The sequence below is a fragment of the Diabrotica undecimpunctata genome, chromosome 7, assembly GCF_040954645.1.
Source record: "Diabrotica undecimpunctata isolate CICGRU chromosome 7, icDiaUnde3, whole genome shotgun sequence".
NCBI classification, from domain to species: domain Eukaryota; kingdom Metazoa; phylum Arthropoda; class Insecta; order Coleoptera; family Chrysomelidae; genus Diabrotica; species Diabrotica undecimpunctata.
In genome coordinates this window covers 149,876,915-149,897,780 of record NC_092809.1, presented here as the reverse complement: position 1 = coordinate 149,897,780, position 20,866 = coordinate 149,876,915, and the positions used below count along the sequence as shown (strand labels likewise).

Here is a 20,866-nt window from a genome sequence, read left to right as displayed (position 1 = left end):
TCTTCTTTGTCTTACGTAGATGCTGGTAACTACAGGATGGTTGTTGGTGATCTAATGATTTCATTAGTACTTTCCGCTTTACTGTTTTGGCTTGTTTTGAAGAAGAATTTATTAAAGTTTCTAAAGCGTTTTTGTATGGAGACGAGGTAATAATCGCTGCTTTTCCAGGTGCCCTACCCCTTCGAAGTCCTGTCTGTTTTTGAAAGGTTGGCACCAGCGTAATATTTTCGGGTCCAACAAATTCATTTTCATCTACACTATTGTCGGCAATATTTTCAACTACTGCATATTGTTCTTTTTCAGTATTTTCTTGTTCTGCAGTAAGGAAATTGTTTTCGTTAAAGACATGGTGATTTATAGGAAATATTCCGGTCTTTCTGAAGCCATTAACGGCAATTGTCTCAGTTTGCACCTTAAGATACGCCTTTCCAAATAGTTCAGCAATGTCATAATGTGTAATTGGTCTTTGAGTTGACCTTAAAAATAATCTCAAAATCTCACTATAATGGGTTTTTAAGTATACCATTAACGTTTTAACTAAGGGCTACATGTAATGGGTAGAATGAGGGGGCAAGCACACTATGTCAACAAAATTCTCCCTTGCCAAATTTATCATTTTTAAATTTCGACAATGTGTATGGTGTCTGTCTAACACTAGCAATACTGGATCGTTTTGTGATGGTTTCACTTTTTCAATAAAATGTAAGAACCACTGTGTAAACATATGGGTTTGAATCCATCCACTTGGATGACACACAATTTTTGAACCAGGAGGAGCACCATTTTCCAATAAAAAATTGTGGTTTTTTCTGGTAAAAATCAGATGTGGTGGAACAAAAGTTCCTCCGGCACTCATACACGAGACTGCTGTAACTCAAGAACCTCCTTCTGCAGAAGTTAATGCTCCTACCTGCTTCGAACCTCTAAGAGCAAGAACGTATTGGACTTTAGACTGAACAATATTTATTACAGTCTCATCCACGTTGAATACTCTATCAGCTGAATAATTATGATTTTCAAATACTGCCTCCAAAATATCAAAAAAATGATTCACGTTTTCCTTATTCAAGCCTTTGGCTGAATGGACATTCTAGTTGGCTTTCTAATAGAAATTCTATCCTTGTGTCGTTTCAGGAATAAATTCATTTTCTTCTGGCACCTGTCTTTTCTTTTGAAACTAGATTGGGTTTTTTATTAACAGTAGCCAGCTGATAAGCCACACTTTTAACATCATTTTTTGTTAACCAGTAAAACTTTTTTTCTGTTAAAAGTAGATAGTCTACCAACTGATTTTCTAAGTTTTGTGGTAGGGCTGCAGATCGTCCTAATTTTGTTTCAACAACCTGAACTGGTATAGCATTCATCTTAGCTGATAGACGAAATAATGTAGTGCATGGAACATTGAATATATCTGCGGCTTTTTTGTATCCCATCTCCTGACTTCGCACAGCTTGGATGGCACGAACCATATCTTCTTTTCTCCAGTTTTTACGACCCATGGTATTACTCTAAAAAAATATTATTAATTAATTTGGGCAGTATTTATTAATAGAAATCCTATGTATATTTGCTTCTTAAAATCTTCAAAAATTAAGTTTACCTAATATGGAATATTCTATCATAGGGACAGTATAGTATTTCATATAAGGTACATGGCCATCTTTTTTTTCGTTGGCCAAATTAAAGTATTTGCAACAGGTTAATGTTCAGTATTGCAAATTGCAATATAGGAAAATTAAACTTTCTAAACATGCAAAACATAATCAGATATTTCTATGCTTATTTTAAGTATGTGTATCAAAATGTAGAATACATACCTTAAATAATTTTCGAGCTGGCGCTCGATAAAAACAAATTAATATAACTACGAAATTACACCTGTTACTTTCAACGGTTTAACGATGACTGTCTACCTATACTACCTATAGGCACGACAAGCACCGGCTACACGCTGGTGATGTCGTTCCAGTGTTGCCACTTTTAGTTTGTTCAACCTTAGGATATTCCATAATGTGGACATATTCCATATTTGGTACACTTCCCCTAAGTATTATTTTTTATTGTATAAATATTTTTCTACATCAAATTTCTTATTATTATATAGCTCTATGATGTCATTTATTATCAAACCATATATGGTTTCGTATGCATTCCGTCTACATTGGTATAAATCCATAAAATCCATAAATGCTCTCGGATGGATTCAATCTTATTTTAGTTATACCGTTTTTAGAAAAATTATTATTTGGCTCATCTAAATATGTTAACTGTATTTCTGGTGATGGAGAAGTAAGTGAAGACGAATTAGGTTCAGATTCAGATAATGAGTATATTTCTAATGAACAAAGGAATTTAGATGAAATAAACCTATTTGCTCTGATATACAGGGTGGTCCTTAAGTAATTGTACAAAAAGAAACAGTAGATTCTACACTTTAAAATATTACGATTTAAGCTAAATTGCTTTAATAAAATGTTGATATTAAGAAAGATACAGGGTGTTAAAGTGCAAATTAAAAATTTTATTTTTGGCTATAACTTTCATGTTTGTAAACATTTATGCATAAAAATTTACAACTGGGTACTTTTAAATATGAGAAATTATAATTTGATGCACACTTTGATGTAGCGGATAGAGGGAGCCACATATGCTACATATGTGGCATAAATTTGCACTTAACTTTTTTGCTCTTTGAGTGAACTGTATTTGTGATACAAAATATTAAAGATACATTATTTCAACAAAAAAAAGGTATACCTGTTAATAACTTTTAAACTCAATAGTTTTCGAGATAATCGCATTTTACAAATCAGCTGCATATTTCTGAGTTAAGGCAATTACCCCAGGCAACGAAGGAAAAATAGACAAAAACATTAATAAATCTAAATTTTGGTATAAAATACCAATAACTAAAGTTAATAGTTAACGAAATATTAAATAAAATAAATATATCTGCAGGATAATTAATAATAGGATATGACAAAAACAGAATAATAGGATTTTACATCAAACATTTTATATTTTATGTTAAATTAAAGTCGTAATCAAAACATTTTGTTTACAAACCAAATTAAGAAATAGTTAAACTAAATTACGAAACTTTTTGTTAAAGTAAGTGTTCGATATGTCTACCATTTTCATTAATTCATTTGTCAATATATTCCATAAAAATCATCTCATATTAAATAGCATCATTGGTTCTAAAGAAACTGTTGAAGTATTTATTTCTTCCCATATTTGGTTGCAAATGTTTATGGCATTCTTATAGACACGTTGTTTTAATACGCCCCATACACCAAAATCAAGCGGATTAAATTCTGGGCTACGTGGTGGCTATAATGTATAATGGACGAATCTATATCCAAATCTTATAGTATATTATGTCGCAAAGGTTAAATAATGTATTAAACTGTGATGTATCTCATTCATTGGTTACTTATATACACTCATATAAGCTTACGAGTAACTATAATTACATATCGAACAAATGGACTATTATGATAATGATGATAATATTATGAACTAACGAACTAATATTATGCTGAACTAAATTGCCTGTTTGTTTACTATATTTATAACAATATCGGTTATTAGGCCAACGATGATGTTTTTGTAAAAATGCTGAGTCTTTAAGGTAAGATTTGTAGCAAAAGTATTATGAAACAAGACACGTGTGTTATTTCATACCTGTGCTTTAGTTTCCATTTGTCATAATAAAAATGGGTAAACAACAATTTACGTAATGAATAATAAGTATTATTTTGGGTTTTTTTATAAATTAAATAATTATATCAATATCTCACCACATTGCCAAGGAATATGACTGCCACGTCCAATCCAACGTTTAGAAAAGGTATATTTAACTATGTTCTCAACGCCTTCTCTCTAGAATGTGGTGGTGTACCATCTTACATAAACCATATATTTTGGTTTTTCAGCATTTTACAATAGGGAAAAAGTAATACAACGCTAGTAGGTATAGAAATTTAAGAAGCGATAGAAAAGGGAAATTGTATACATGATGACGGCCAGCGTCTGAATACGGACACGGCACCTAAAGAAGAAGATGAAGAATATTTTCTCCAATAAGACATTTTTCAGCCATTTTGTAATGTTACATTATCATCTTTGAGTTGTTTTAATAAGAATAAACTATGAATTATGCTTATCTACAGGTATTGAGTGCTTTACCGCACATTTTATCACAACTAAGAATTATGAGGCAGCTGACTTATAAAATGCGATTATCTCGAAAACGGTTAAATTTTGAGGTTACTAACAAGTATACCTTTTCTTTGTAAAAATATCGTATGTTTAATATTTTTTAACACAAATAGAGGTAACTTTAAGAGCAAAAAAGTTAAGCGCAAATCTATGCCACACCTGTGGCATATGTGGCGCCATCTATCAGTAACATTAATTTATGTATAAAATTATAATTTATCCTACTTAAAAGCGTCCAATTATAAATTTTTGTCCAAAAATATTTACAAACGTAAAAGTTATAGCGAAAAATAGAATCTGTATCTTTCTTAATATCAACATTTTATTAAAGCAAGTTGGCTTAAATCGTAATATTTTAAAGTGCAGAATCTATGGTTTCTGTTTGTACAATTACTTTAGGACCACCCTGTATATAGAATTGTCAACAAAAAAAAAAGAAATCTGAAATTTTTTTTTGGAAATCAGGCCATTTGAAGCATTTTAATAAAAGTGATTAGGCATTTTAAGGCGTTGTAGAGCTGCCAGAATGGATCCTTGAGTTAGAAACTCCTGCAGATTTTTTCTTGCTTTTTTTTCCAAAACAATTAATATCCATGATTGTTAAACAACCAAACATAAAAACTCTGCAGCATAACATAAACAAACCTGCCAATATTACCGAAAACGAAATGGAGCAATTCATAGGAATTGTATATCTATGTCATTGACGAAATTACCATCATCGAGACTTTACTGAAATACAACTGTAGGTCAACCACGAGTATTTGAATCTATGACCTGCAATAGATGGAAAATTATAAAGAAATACCTTTATTTAGTAATAATAGTAACTCCGTTCCTATTAGTAATCCAGGCCATGATAAACTGTTCAAAATTCGACCTCTATTAGAAAAGATTAAACAACGCCTTTTACTGGTTCCCAAGGGGGAACATCTAGCTGTTGACGAACAAATTATCCCTACGAAATACCGACACCACCCCAAACAATATAATCCGGCAAAACCTCACAAGTAGGAATAAAAAATCAAGTACTTAGTAGTGTATCAAGTTTTAGTTATGACTTTGATATTTTTGCTGGTGAGCAAAGCAATACTTTTCCAAATGGAGCGCCTGATTTGGGAGTCACTAGACTGGCAGAGACAATGCCGAAGAACGTTAATGATAAAATATTTTTCGATAACAGGTCTAATCGCCCAAAATTACAGGTTTATCTTACAAAAAATGAATTGTTGTCTTTAGGTAGAGTTCGATTAAACCGTTTTTCAAATTCAGGAATACCATCCGAAAATGAACTAAAGAAAAAAGACGTGGTTTCATTGTAGAAGAAAAGGTTGCCCTTGTTGAAGACGTAAACATAAGTCTATTAACTTGGTTCGATAATAAGCTAATAAATATGTTATTAACTTACGTTGGTAGTGAACCTAGAACCACAAAATGTAGGTACTTCCGAAAAAAAAAACGTACAAAGAGATTCCATGCCCTCAAGCTGTTGAAGTTTATAATCAGCTAATGGGAGGAGTGGAGTTATTAGACTCGATACTGTAGCTTTACAAAATCCATCTAAGATCAAGAAAATGGTATAAACAAATATGTTTCCATATATTGGATCTATGTGTTGTGAACGTATGGATATTCTGGCGTAGAAAAAATAAACAAACTTGGTATATGCCATTATTTGACTTCAAACAAGCCGTTTCTGAACATTCATGGAAATCTGCGAAGTCACTACTAAGAAAGAGAGGTCGTTTAGTAGGATAAAATGGGACTCAATCGTCTAGTCATCAAGGAACTCCAACGTCTAGTCATCAAGGAACTCCACCTGCGCTATCCAATGGAACAACCCCAACACCAACAAAAAGAACAAGAAAAACTCCTGCGGGATATTAAGAGACACCGTTAAATTCTGTACATATGGACAACATTGGACACATGGCAGAATGGCAAAAATATCGCCAACAGTGTCAAATATGTATAAAAAAACTTACACCAAATGTAAAGTATTTTTATGTTATAATGAAAAACAAAAACGAATTATCTATCGCAATTTCATAACTAATGTATTTTTGTATGTCAACATTTTATTAAAATATGTTCGTATAATGCGTGCGAAATCACATCTGGGTTTTCAAAAAATGTTCCAGTTTATAGTTGTTGCGTATGAAACCATATATGGGTTTACAAAAAAAAAACTGTATATAGGACTAAACAAATATTTTAAATGTACTAATTCTTTTTGTATGTCTTAATAAAAATCATAATACATAAAAATATTTTTTATTTCATGTTTGCAATAATTCATGCAATAATTGCTATACATTGCAAATAATAAATGCTTCAACGATATAGTTTGGACTTTCTTGTTCATTAACGTGATAACCTTGAATTTTATATGATTTTGATGTAAAAGGTTTATAAAATACAATAATTCGTTTTGGCTTTATTTGTTTATAGAACGTGGAACAACATGTACTACGCCCAATGGAGAACCGGCGACGTGCACATCAGTTTATGAGTGTATTCATTTTTTGAGAGCAATAAGAAGTCGCAATCCATCACAATTAAACTTTGTGAAAAAGTCACAATGCGGTAACGATACAGAACCTTTGGTTTGCTGTGGTGCCGCTATCGATTTCTCAACTGCTAGAAATCCATATCCAGACCCAGATACGAGAATACTTCGGTCTGTTTTTACTAGAAGCTCAGCTATTCCTGATAGACAGAGCTGTGGTTTTCAGGTAAGTAATCATTAAATTTACTTGATAAAATAAAGGTTAATATCTTAAATGTATCGTTGACTATTTTTATTGGGAATTAACCTCAATTTTAGTTTCAAATATGTTTATTTTGACGTTTTGATTTCCACTTGGGAAATTCTTCTCGAAATCAATATTATAAATCTAGATTTTTAAACAAATCCATAGAAAACATCTAGGGGAGTTAGGTCGGGGAAACTTACTCGCAATAAATTCTTTTTCGTCCAATCCATTACCTAGGAAACCGTTCATTAAGGTATCGCCTTACGTTTATGCTATAACGCAGAAATGCGCCATCTTGTTGGAAAAACAAATCATTTTTTGAGTAATTGTTATCATTTTCGATTATATACCTCAAAATGAAATTATTTGTACCTGCCATTAACGTTACAACTGCTTCTCCGATCAAATTTTGTTTTAAAAAGATTGGCTCAACACTACGATCTCCATAAATTTCTGCAAGTATGTTTAATTTCAATGGCTATTGGGTATATCTTTCGTTGAAACCTTTTACGTAAAGGATTTTCGTCAGGTCAATAACAGTGATTGTGTCTATTTATAGAACCATTTTAAAAAAGAACATGGTATATAGAACAATCATGCAAAATTTCTTTGCGAAATAAATATTTTTCCTCTGAGGAAGATATAAATAAAGCACTGAAGAAATCCAAAAACAATAAAGCACCAGGACCAGGGAACATAAAAATGGAACTGCTGAAATATGGAGGCGCAAGGATAGTATCCTTTATACGAATGTTGTTCAATAAAATCGAAGCAGGAGAGAAGATTCCCGATGAGTGGAATTTATCATACATGTCCTCCATTTTCAGAAAAGGTGACAAAAGGTCACCAAATAACTACAGAGGGATCAGTGTAATACCTTCAATAGCAAGAATCTTTTCATCAGTTATAAACGAAAAACTAGAACAACACATGGACCATTATAGCGAAGAACAAGCCGGATTCCGAACAGCCAGATCATGTTTAGATAATATATTCATTATGAGACAGGTGATTGAAAAGAACAAAGAAAAAAACATTGAAACACATATGACCTTTATCGACTTAGAGAAAGCATACGATAGCGTGCCCAGGAAACAACTATGGGAAGCAATGAGAAGAATGCGCGTTAGAGAGTTTGTGACAGCAATAAGAAGTCGCAATCCATCACAAATAAGCTTTGTGAAAAGGTCACAATGCGGTTACGACACAGAACCTTTGGTTTGCTGCGGTTCTGCTACTGATTTCTCCACTACTAGAAATCCACCTCCGAAACGACCGAGACCAATGGGAAGAATACTTTCATCTGTTTTTAGCAGAAGCTCAGCTATTCCCGACAGAAAAGAGTGTCGTATGCAGGTAGGCAATTTATATATTTACTCGATAAACATGTCAACCATAGGCAAAAATTTTATTCCATATTCAGAACGCTGCATGTTGTTCCAGATAAGTGCGCACGCTCTAGATATAAATATAATTCAGGTTTATACTCCCACATCTGAGAGTACTGATGAAGAAGTTGAAGTGTTTTACGAACAATTAGACGAAATCATAAAAAACCTAAGACATAACCATAGTAATGGGGGATTTTAACTCCAAAGTAGGCAAAGGCGAAGTAAGTGAAGTAGTTGGCAAGTATGGGTTGGGAACAAGAAATGAGCGAGGTGATCGACTAATACAGTTTTGCCAGGAGAAAAACTTAATTATCACTAATACTTGGTTTAAGTTACCAATAAGAAGATTGTACACTTGGAGGTCATCACAGGACAGGACTGGGTACATCGTTAGAAATCAGATAAACTTTATAACAATTAACAAACGATTCCCTAACGCAATAATGTTAGCCAAAACATATCCTGGAGCTAATATAAACTCTGATTATAATCCTCTTGTAGCCCAATTACGAGTCAGATTAAAAACTTTAATCCAGAAACAGAATAACAATAGATTAAAGTCAAGCTTACAAATAGCATTAATAGTAATGTTGCTTTAACAATCAATACTAATGATATTGACAGAGACTGGATCAACTTAAGGGACGCTATATGCAACGGCGCGAAAGAAGTCATTGGTGACTACGAGCGGAAGAAGAAGAACGAATGGATAACAGATGAAATATTACACCTTATGGACAGAAGGAGGGAAAATAAGAATAATCCCGAACAATATAAAGAAATGGATAGAACTGTCAGCAGAAAGATAAAAGAATCCAAAGAGAAATGGTTACAAGAAAAATATCAAGAGATAGAAGAGCTAGGACGAAGACATGATAGTTTTAATATGCATAAAAAAATCAAGGAGTTTACTTATACTTACAAGAAAAAATAGTTTGGTAGGTTAGTAGACGAGAACAACAAACTTGTTGTAGATAAAGAAGAACAGTTACAGACTTGGGCAAATTACATAAAAGATTTGTTTACGGATTATCGTCATATTTCTATGAACACACTTGATCTGAATGGACCAAAAATATTAAAAAGTGAGATGATAAAAGCTATAGATCAAAAGAAAGATGGAAAAGCAACAGGATGCGATGAAATACCAGTCAAATTTTTAAAAGTTTCTAACGAGAACAACCTGAATGTAGTATTAGAACTGTTTAATAAGATATATGATACTTGTGAAATTCCATCGGACTGGTTGAAATCTAAATTTGTGCCCCTTCCCAAGAAATCGAATTCTAAGACGTGTAGTGAATATCGCCTTATAAGTTTAATGAGTCACACCCTCTTAAAGTATTTTTGCGGATTCCAATCCAGAATACGAGCAAAATTAGAACACAGCATAAGTACAACACAGTTTGGTTTTAGATGCGGTTTTGGAACTCGAGAGCCGCTCTTTGCAATACAAGTCTTGATTAAAAATGTCTGGATCAACACAAAGATGTTTACGCCTGTTTTATCGACTATGAGAAAGCATTCAATACTATCAAACATGACAAAGTCATAGAACTATTACATCTTACAGGACTTGACACTACTACGGACATCCAGATTAAAAAAAAACTATATTGGAATCAAACAGCCCACATGAAGAATGGACATATGATGAGTGAAAACGTAACCATTTCGAGAGGGGTTAGACAGGGCTGTATTCTTTCGCCACTGCTTTTCAACCTGTACACGGAACAAATATTTCTAGAGGCACTGGAAGAGTACAACGAGGGCATCAAGATTAATGGCGTACCAATAAGTAATTTTCGATATGCAGATGATACTGTTATACTGGCCGATAACATCGAAGATTTACAGATGATGCTAAATAGAGTAAATACTACCGGCAACCAATTTGGACTGAAGATCAATAGAAAGACAACTAAATTTATGGTGATCAGTAAAAAGAACATTCAACATATCGACCCGAATATTGAAGCCGAACACAGAGGTATTAAGACGAATGGGTAAAGAGGTGGAATTGTTAACAACTGTTAAAAGGAGGAAAGCGTCATACCTGGGCCATGTGTTCCGTAATGATAAGTACAGTCTGCTACAGCTTATCGTATAAGGCAAGATTGAAGGTAGAAGAGGTTTGGGCAGAAAGAAGAAATCCTGGCTGATAAACTTGCGAGAATGGTCTCAAATACCGATACTGTTATACTGGCCTATAACATCGAAGATTTACAGATGATGCTAAATAGAGTAAATACTACCGGCAACCAATTTGGATTGAAGATCAATAGAAAGACAACTAAATTTATGGTGATCAGTAAAAAGAACATTCAACATATCGACCTGAATATTGAAGCCGAACACAGAGGTATTAAGACGAATGGGTAAAGAGGTGGAATTGTTAACAACTGTTAAAAGGAGGAAAGCGTCATACCTGGGCCATGTGTTCCGTAATGATAAGTGCAGTCTGCTACAGCTTATCGTATAAGGCAAGATTGAAGGTAGAAGCGGTTTGGGCAGAAAGAAGAAATCCTGGCTGATAAACTTGCGAGAATGGTTTCAAATACCAGAAGCCGCGAACATAATACATGCGGCACAAAACAGAGAAACCTATCGTTTGATGGTCGCCAACCTTCGGTAGAAGGCAGCACATAAAGAAGAAGACTTGATAAACAAAAGTTTACAATTTTAAATGTAAAATTTACTCTTTTTATTGGGGATTAACCACAATTTTACACAATATCGTGTCGATAGCCGTAGAATACAGTTTTAATATTTCTTTTGGTGCGAATTTAACAGTGTAAGCTACTATGTCATTTTGAGAATTTGTCTAATAAGTGCAAATTTAGTGCTAATTAGGTCCATAATTTGATATTCCAAAAAATCTAGTTATGGAAGAAGTCGCTATGGTTGGCCAATAACCCATTAACCTGGCGTTACATATATGTAAGGTTTTTAGACCCATACAAATTTTTTTTGTGCGACCTTAGGCTATTAGCAGGAAGATGGTGTGACCGGTCAGTTGTCAAAATCTAGTTCTGTCGTTAGAAGTAAGCTGTGTGTAATAACTTTGAATATATTGTTTGTTTTATGTGATTTATTGTTGGTGCATATGGCTAATTCGATGGAAACTGAAGTACGATTTGAGTAAGTATTATAAAACCAATTTCTTTTTTACTTATGTAACATTATATACGTATTTGTTTAACTTCTAGTTCTGTTTACATGTGAGGTTAGGTATTTTCCAAAACGAATGTTAATATTCGCGCTACAAATATGTAACGCTAGGTTATTATGAAGCCAAAAATGTTTACAGTACCTATAGATTCTTTATTGACAATTCTGTTCTCATTTTTGTTTTAATTTTAGAAGGTATTAGGCCCTTCAGGAAACGTTAGAATTGGCATACGTTAATTATGCAGATATTCATAGAACTACCGGAAAGTCATGTTTTGACAGACGAAGATTCTACAAACAAGGATACTGAACGAACTGTAGATAAATTAATTATCAGGTCGGCAATTGAGAGCACAAGTCAAAATTAAATTCCCACATTCAACAAGAATTTTTTCCGCTTTACCTTAGATAAACCAACTTGCAGTATTTCTGATTGATAAACTGATCCATAACAAATCCCCGCCTTGTTTTGAGATACAAATTTTCTTTTTTTTTAACCAAAAAAAAAATATTATTTTCTCTCAACACAAAATTTTGCTTTTGTAGTCATTTTATCCTATCCTAAATTTTTATTACTCCATCTTAAAATCTATACTATTTTTATTCATGGTATTTGTACACATCCTGGATATTGTAAACTCCTCGTATCTTTTCTGATTCTACATGTCTAAGAACATAGCTGTTTATTCCATTTTCATTTTGTATGATGTATGGACCCTCGAAAATAGGCATTAGCTTTGCACACACGTCCCCCGTGAGATTTGATACTCGTAACGCCCTTACAAACACCTTTTCTCCCTTCTGGAAAGTCACTGGTCTTCGTTTTCTATTCTGGATTTGCCTTTGGAGATATTTTTCATTACTGCGCTGCAGCCGCCTTCGAACAGTTTCCAATACTATTTGATACTCTCTCTGCTCCGGTTCTTCCCATGGCCGTACTGGCATAATACCCTTCATGACATATTCCGGCGTCTCTTTTGTCACCGTACTTGGAGTGGTGTTCAAGTAGTTTTCGATTTCTGCCACTTTCCTATCCCATCGTCGATGTTGTCCAACGGCAGCAATGCGGAGGAATTTTGTAGTCTCTTGTATAAAACGTTCTGACGGATTACTTTTAGGATGTCGGATGCTGACAAAATTTGTCCCTATTCCCCTGTCTTGCAACTGTCTCTTGAATCGGTCACTCCGGAAATACGTAGCATTGTCTAAAAGAATTTTCCTTGGTGTTCCTACGGTGTCTATAAAATTGTCATCTTTCTCATAATTTCTTCCCCCTTTGTCGTACGACATGTGTATAGCTTTACATATTTCGAAAAAATATCTACCATCACCAAAATATGTTTGTTCCTCTGCGTGGTCATTATCAGATCACTTAACATATCTATTGCTACAATGTCTAATTTTTGGTGGGATACAATATTTTTAGCCACATTTTCATTTCGGAAATTTCTGCTTTTATATTTTTGACATGTTTCACATCTTTGGGTAACTTCTTTTGCAATCCGGTAATCTTTTCTTTTATAATTATAAAATAGGTGTTGAGGTCCTCAGAGTTCCACAGCAAACTCTGCAGCTATCTACTTAATTCAATAGCTACTTTACTGTGGACTGTCCAAGTTTCTCATTTTTTTTTTTTTTTTATTTATTTATTTTTTTTTTTTTTTTTTTTTTATTATTTATTTCTTATATTTTTTTATTTATTTTTTCATTTTCTTTTTTTTTTTTTATTATTTTTTTTTTTTTTTTTTTTTTTTTTTTCTAACAAATTACAAAGAATTACTTACTCTATATTTACATTTACAATTTGAGTTTAATATCTAAAACATGTTTATACAATAATCTATATAAAACCTCATTGTTTTCTAATGTTAATAAATAATTTAAATTAATGGGATGGTGGACATCGGTAAAAGAATACAGCGAATTTAAAAAATTATTAATCTTATTAGATATAAGAGAACAGTCCAAAATCTTATGTTGTAGGTTACCTATCTGACCACAAGTACATTGTGGACTATCAGCTAGGTTCATTTTAAACATATATGATGGTGTAAGACAGTGGTTAAATCTCATTCTGCATATAGTTCTTGTCATATCCTTTGTCGACTCCATTTTAGAAAACCAAGATTTATCCGTAATATAGTTTCTAATTGCTTTGTAATGGTTTCCTGTATTTATATTCTCATTAATATACCTTTCTTTCCATTCTTTCTTAAGCTCTTTGTATATGTCTGATTCTATATCTCTAGACGTACAAAGATAATGAGTTAATACTCCTTGTGTAACCGCGTTTTTTGCCAATTCATCTACTATTTCATTTCCAGTTATTCCACAGTGGCTTTTAATCCATGCCAACTTAACAGTTTTGCCTTGTTGCTGAAGTTCTTTAATTTTATTTATTATATATAATTCAATGTAATTTACTTTTGATTTAGGATTTTTATGGCACCAATTTTACTTAAAGAACTTTTGCTGTCACTATAAATTATAAACTTTGAATGATTTATATTAGATAAATATTTTAGTGCTTCCACTATAGCTATTAATTCAGCTGTGTATATACTCATGATGGAATTGAGTTTAAACATTTTACTGTTTTTATTATTGTTATCCCAGTATGCACATCCCACACCTTCGATACTTTTGGATGCATCTGTATATATCATATAATAACCTTTGAACAATTGTGAACTGTCAGATATAAACATTAATTTTCTTAAAGATAAAGGTAAATTGCTGTAATCCCTTAAGAAGTATACCTGAACTTGTTCCAGTGTATTAAAGTCAATATTGTAATTTGGGTTTAAGTCATATTTATATAGTTGTTTATCATATATTGTCATTTTTAAATAGAAATCTACTATATTTAGAGTTTTCTTTTTTATCCAATATTTTTCTGTTAAGTCTGCTAAGAACAGCTGGTGTATTTTGGATATTAAACTTGACTTTTTCTCGTACAATCTAACTAAAAGTCTGACGCCAAGTTTTTTTCGTCTTATATCCATTGGCATTTCACAGCATTCGACTTGTAGGTTACTAATGGGTGTACTTCTTAGGGCTCCTATACACAATCTAAGGCATTTATTAACGATTTTGTCTATTTTATTTAAATGACACTGTGATGCGTCACTGTATAATATTGATCCATAGTCGATAATAGCTCTTATATTATTTTTAAATAATAACAAAGAAATATTTGGATCTGCTCCCCACCGTAAGTGTGACACGAATCGAAGAAGATTTATTCCCTTTTCTGTTTTTTTAACTATGTTGTCTATATGTTCTTTCCAGAGAAGCTGTCTATCAAGAGTAATACCCAAATATTTAACATAACTTTGCACTGGATAGTAGACATTGTTTATTAAGATGTATTTGAGTATCTCTTTTCGTTTTCTTGTAAAAATACATAATTTAGTTTTGGAATCAGATATATTTAGTCCATGTAATTTACTCCATGTTTTAATATGTTTGACTCCTTCTTCAATGGATTTGACTGCATTTTCTATTTTAATATGTTCTTTATAAATGACTATATCATCGGCAAATTGTAAAATTCTTGTGGAGTTTAAATTTTTTGCTAGATCAGCAGTATAAATTAAATATAACAACGGGCTTAATATTCCTCCTTGAGGTAAACCATCCATCGCTAACCTTGTACCAATTGTGTACCATTTACCGATACATAAATTTTTCTACAGTCATATAGTTTTATTATTTTTTGACAGAAACATTCGGGAAGACCTATTTGTGTCATTTTGTTATATAGTATACTTAAATTAACGTTGTCGTATGCTGATTCAACATCTAATAAAAGAGCTGTTACTGAAGAATTTGACGTAAACGCTAAATTTATGTCTGTTACCAAGTGGCTCACTGCTTCCACAGTAGAATGATTTTTTCGAAATCCAAATTGTGTTTGTGATATTTTATTATTTTTTTCTAACCATCTTCCGAGTCTAAGTTTTATCATTCTTTCCAGTGTTTTTATTATGCAAGAGCTTAATGAAATACCTCTATAAGATTCTGCCGAATCAGAATTTCGATTTGGTTTAAGAATAGGAATCACCCGGTACTCTCTCCAACTATCTGGAATATCTTCTGATTGCCATATTTGATTAAAAATTTTTAATAGTGTTTCTTTTCCTTTTTGATGTAAATTTGCCAACATAATATAATGTATATTATCTATTCCCGGAGAAGTGTTTTTCTTGTTCTTAAGACTTATTTCTAATTCGTATAAACTAAATGGCACTGAAAGTGGATGATTAGAGTTTTTCCTTTCCATTACATTAATTTTTGAAAATATATTATCTGGACATAATTTTCTCAAAAACTCCTCAACCCATTCTCCTTCGGTCACTGGATTTATTTGTGGTTTAAAGATGTTATTTAAACGTTTGACTTGATTCCACATATTTTTTATTGGTGTATTTTTGTTTAAAGTTTCACAAAAATTTTTCCATGCATTACGCTTACTCCTTAATATAACTTTCTTGGTTTCTGCTACACATTTATTATAATTTATATAATTTTGTATATTGGACTGTAACTTAAACTTGCGCAAAGCAAGTTGTTGTTCTTGAATAACCTTTTTACAATTGTCATTCCACCAAGTTTTCCTAAATCGTGGACTAGTCCCTGTTCTTTTCTCCGGTATACATATTTTACAATATTCGTTTAATTTATTTAAAAATTGTTGGTAATTTAAATTATTATCGAGTTCCATGAAATTATCAGTGATAGAAGAGAAAAGAGACCAGTCGGCTTTATTTATATTCCATTGGAATTTTGTATTTACACATTCAGCTTTATTAACATCAATATTTGACTTTATAACAATAGCAAAATGATTGGATCCCAAAGTATTGTCCACAACATCCCAATCGAAACAATGACTAATATTTGCTGAGCATATTGTAAGGTCTATTGCCGATTTATTAATACTGTTAGGTCTACGCAGCAAAGTTTCTTTGCCATTATTTAAAAGTACGAGATTACAGTCCTCAATAGCTTCTAACAGATTTTTTCCTATAGTGTCTACAGTACTACAACCCCAAACATAATTGTGGCTATTAAAATCACCACCAATTATAAAAGGCTTCTCCATACTATTAAAAAACTTTTTCCATTCATTTACTGTAATTTTGAGATTTGGTTTTACATAAATAGAATAAATGTTAATCTTTTTACCGGTTTTAATTTTAATCGATATGCTATTACACATTACGTCATTGATTGGATGAAAAGTAGGACTATTATAAAAATTAATTTTTTTTTTCAATAGTATGGCCACACCACCATATCCATCATCCCTATCGTTCCTAAAGATATTATAACCCGTAAAGTTAATAAAGTTACTTTTTTTTAACCATGTTTCTGATATAAGTCCTATATCTATTTTATTGTCATACAAAATTTTTTCTAAATAACCCTTATTTGTTTTAATTGACCGCGCATTCCATTGAAGAAATGATATGTTAGCCATCACGATTTAATAATAATTGTGAAATATTGTTTTTCAGTAACAGCAATGTTTTTTCGTCTAAATTGTGATTAATCTGATTTAAAGTTGTTGAAATAAAGTTTACTATAATTTCTCCTATATTACTTTGATTATCGTTTTGTATCTGTGTTTTATTATAATAATTAGGGTTGTTAAAATTATAACAAGGTTGACTTTGTACTTTTGGTGTTTGCAAGATTTTTCTGTGCGCTTCCTTTATTTCTTTGTCTACATTACTAGAATCAATACTATTTGATCGTTTTCGTTTATAGATTGTATATTTATTGGAAGTACTTTCTTGTTCTTTACTTACTGTTGAATAATATTTTCTATATTTATTATTAGCTTCGTAATATGTTATATTTTCAGTATTCATAATCTTTTTAATATACTCCTGTTTTTCTCTTTCCATACAATTTGCTCCCTTGTCAGTAGGGCTATGTTTTCCTTTGCACAATACACAAAATAAATTATTCGGATTGGTACAATTTGATTTATTATGTTCTTCACCGCATCTTTCACACCTATCTTTTCCCTTACATTGAGCACGTATATGCCCAAATCTCAAGCACTTTAAACATTGTAACATTCTGGGTGTGTAATTTTCAACCTCGTATATCATTTTTTCTATTACTACGGTTGTAGGTATAGACTGACCTTTAAACGTTACTATTACAGTTCCAGTTTTTACATAAATGGTAGATCCATTTTCTTGTACCACTTTCCGCATTATTCTTTTTACATGTAAGACTTCAAACCTCATTCCAAACCTAGGTTGAATTAATGATAACAAATCATCCTCCTCTATCTCTTTATCTACAGACTTTATAACTCCTTTCCTTTGTGTAAAAAACGTTGGAATATATGCCTCGTACTGTTTGCTTTTTAAATTTTCAGATTCAATTAATTTATTAGCACTAGCAAAATTATTGAGTTCTACCTTAATTTTATTCCTACCAACTACCGTAATTTGTGTGATATTATTTTCAATTTCAGGTACTGAACGTAAAATTAATCGGGCCGTGCCTATCCTGTGTAATTTGCCGATATTACCGTTTTTATTTTCTATATGTACTATATATGGTGCATTATCTCCTAATTTATATCTATTATTTAATCTTAAATTTATAACTTTATTTAAATTTGGATTACCTGATCTATCTGTTACCTGATCTGTTGTTACCTTTACATCATTCACCCTAATATTTCTATTCCTTTTCAATTCCTCAATTTCCATCATCCTATCTTCCCCCAATTCTATATAAAACTTCCCTCCATCTGGAGGCTTCGGCGGAATCTCCTCCATGTCTATTTTTTACTTCCTTCTCTTCGAGTTGCTTCTGCTACGTTGCAGATTCAACCGTTGATCCTAGATGAATTTGATTCTAACACTGTTTTTGCCTAATAAAAACTAATTAACTCGAATAGGATGTTGATTTTACTACTATTAACTATTTACACTTTCAGAATTTAAGAAATAATCGTTTAAATATTTAAATTTTAAGGAGAAACTTTGAAATGCTTCTATACTTCTTCTTCTTCGTTTGTTTTTGGGTTTCGATTATATAATCATTTACCCAGTACATGTAAGGTTATGCTCGTCTTGCTCTAGGCAATGCACAACCAGGGATAAATTTCTACTTCTGTTTACTTTACTGCTAATTGACAACTGGGTGATACTGAAAGATCAGCTTTTTCATTTGTTTATCTTCTTCATTTAAGGTTACTTTTTACTGCTAATTGACAACTGGGTGATACTGAAAGATGAGCTTCTCCATTTATTTATTTTCTTCATTTAAGGTTACTGTTTACTGCTAATTGACAACTGGGTGATACTGACAGATCAGCTTTTCCATTATTTGTTTATCTTCTTCATTTAAGGTTACTGTTTACTGCTAATTGACAACTGGGTGATACTGAAAGATTAGCTTTTCCATTTGTTTATCTTCTTCATTTAAGGTTAGATTAGACTTTTCTCGTTTGGGGGTAGCTTCCAAACATTGTCACATTAGGTATATGGGTAATGCTACCTTCGGTTAGGATTAAGGATTTTAAGGACGTATATTTTTGTATGTTAGGATATTTCCAGTATTTTCTAGATTTATTTTGTTATTTTGACAAGTATAAAAAAAAATTTTTATAGATCGATTTGAAAAAATTTGATGAATTTAATAATTATTTTTATAACTTTCTCAGAGGGTTTATATAGAATACTATGTAAAGATATTGGACTCTCTATTCCTGCTTTTATTAGTTCTAAATACAGATCCATATTTTTGTGTTTGTTTATGGGACATTCAAAGAAGATATGGATCACTGTTCCAATGGTTCCGCATTCACATATCGGTGTTTCCGTTTTACCTATTTTGTAGAGATAGCAAGGAGTTTTGCAATGTCCACTACGTAAACGATTAATATTTGTTATGGTATTTCTGCCCATATACCCACATTTGGCATACCATGGTTTTATGGGGAAATCACACTGCAATCTGCAATAGTTTGGATCTTTATGTTTAATTTGGGAATGCCATTCATTGTAAAACTGTGTTAAAATGTCTTTTTTTGTAACGCAAAAGATATCTGTACTAACATTTTTTATATTATATGGTACTCTTAATTCTCTCCCAATATTCGCCAGCCTATCAGCTACCTCATTACCTTTAATCCCCTGATGTCCAGGTACCCATTCTATTCCTATCGAGAATCCCATATTATTAGCTTCTACCAATAGTTTTTTGGTCATTATGGTTACGTAATCCATTTGATCCCATTTGAGACTGGAAATTTTGGATAAAGCACTTTTTGAATCCGCAAAGATAACTGCTTTCATGATCCCCTTCTCAATGCACACAGAGATAGCTTTATATATAGCTATCATTTCAGTTGTACAGATTTGTGTGTAATTATGGAGCCTTGATGAAAATTTGTAATTAATCTGTGGTATATAAATTCCAAATCCAGATTGGTTTGTTTGTGGGTCGATAGATCCATCTGTATATACATAGGTATGATTACTATATATTCCACCATATTTTGCTAAAAACATTTCATTAGATTCAATTTCATATTTTTCATATTCTAGGCTATTAATTGTAATAGGATACAAAAGAATTTTTCTTTCTACTTCATATATGGGATTAATTTTGTATCGGATTATATTTTTTGATTTTTTGAGTATGTCCGTATATGCTAATGAGTAGTCTGGTATAGCTTTATTCTTCCAAAATTGGTTATTTGCGTTTATAGCTTCATTTAACTTATTTAAACTTCTTATTACTATGTTATTTTTTTCAGACATTTGTTTCAATATATACTTATGAGCCAATATTTCCCTTCTAACTTTTAGTGTGGATACTGAACATTCCGCTTGTAATATTAAAATTGGTGTAGAACGTAGACAACCTGTTATAATCCTTAAGGCCACATTTTGTACTTGTTCCAACTTCATCATCAGACTTTTACTGCAAGGATTTAAAAGATTGGCTGCATAATCTAAATGAGATCTTACTATCCCTTTGTATAAGCTTAAAAGAATGTTTGGGTCAGATCCCCATTTTGTACCACAAATTGCTCTCATAACATTAATTCCTTTGTTTGCTTTAGCTATCATATCATTTATTTGAATTGTCATATTCAAGTTACACTGTAGATGGAACCCCAGATACTTTATTTCATTTTTCCATGGGATTTCCATGTTTTGGTACATAAGGTGGGGGAAGTTATAAGCTTGAGCTCTTTTTCTAAATATTATTGCTTTTGATTTATGTGCTGAGATTTTAAAGTTGTGTGTTTCAAACCACTCCTGTAATTTTTGTAAGTAA

General features: G+C 32.0%; 1 protein-coding gene across 1 annotated transcript in view; it reads left to right on the top strand.

The window, feature by feature from the left end:
• LOC140446035 (phenoloxidase-activating factor 1-like) overlaps positions 1-20,866 on the top strand; it is a 75,348-nt gene that overhangs the window by 4,967 nt on the left and 49,515 nt on the right. The window contains exon 2 of the mRNA XM_072538538.1: positions 6,676-6,959. Coding sequence (XP_072394639.1) covers positions 6,676-6,959 — 284 coding nt within the window. The remainder of the gene's footprint in view (positions 1-6,675; positions 6,960-20,866) is intronic.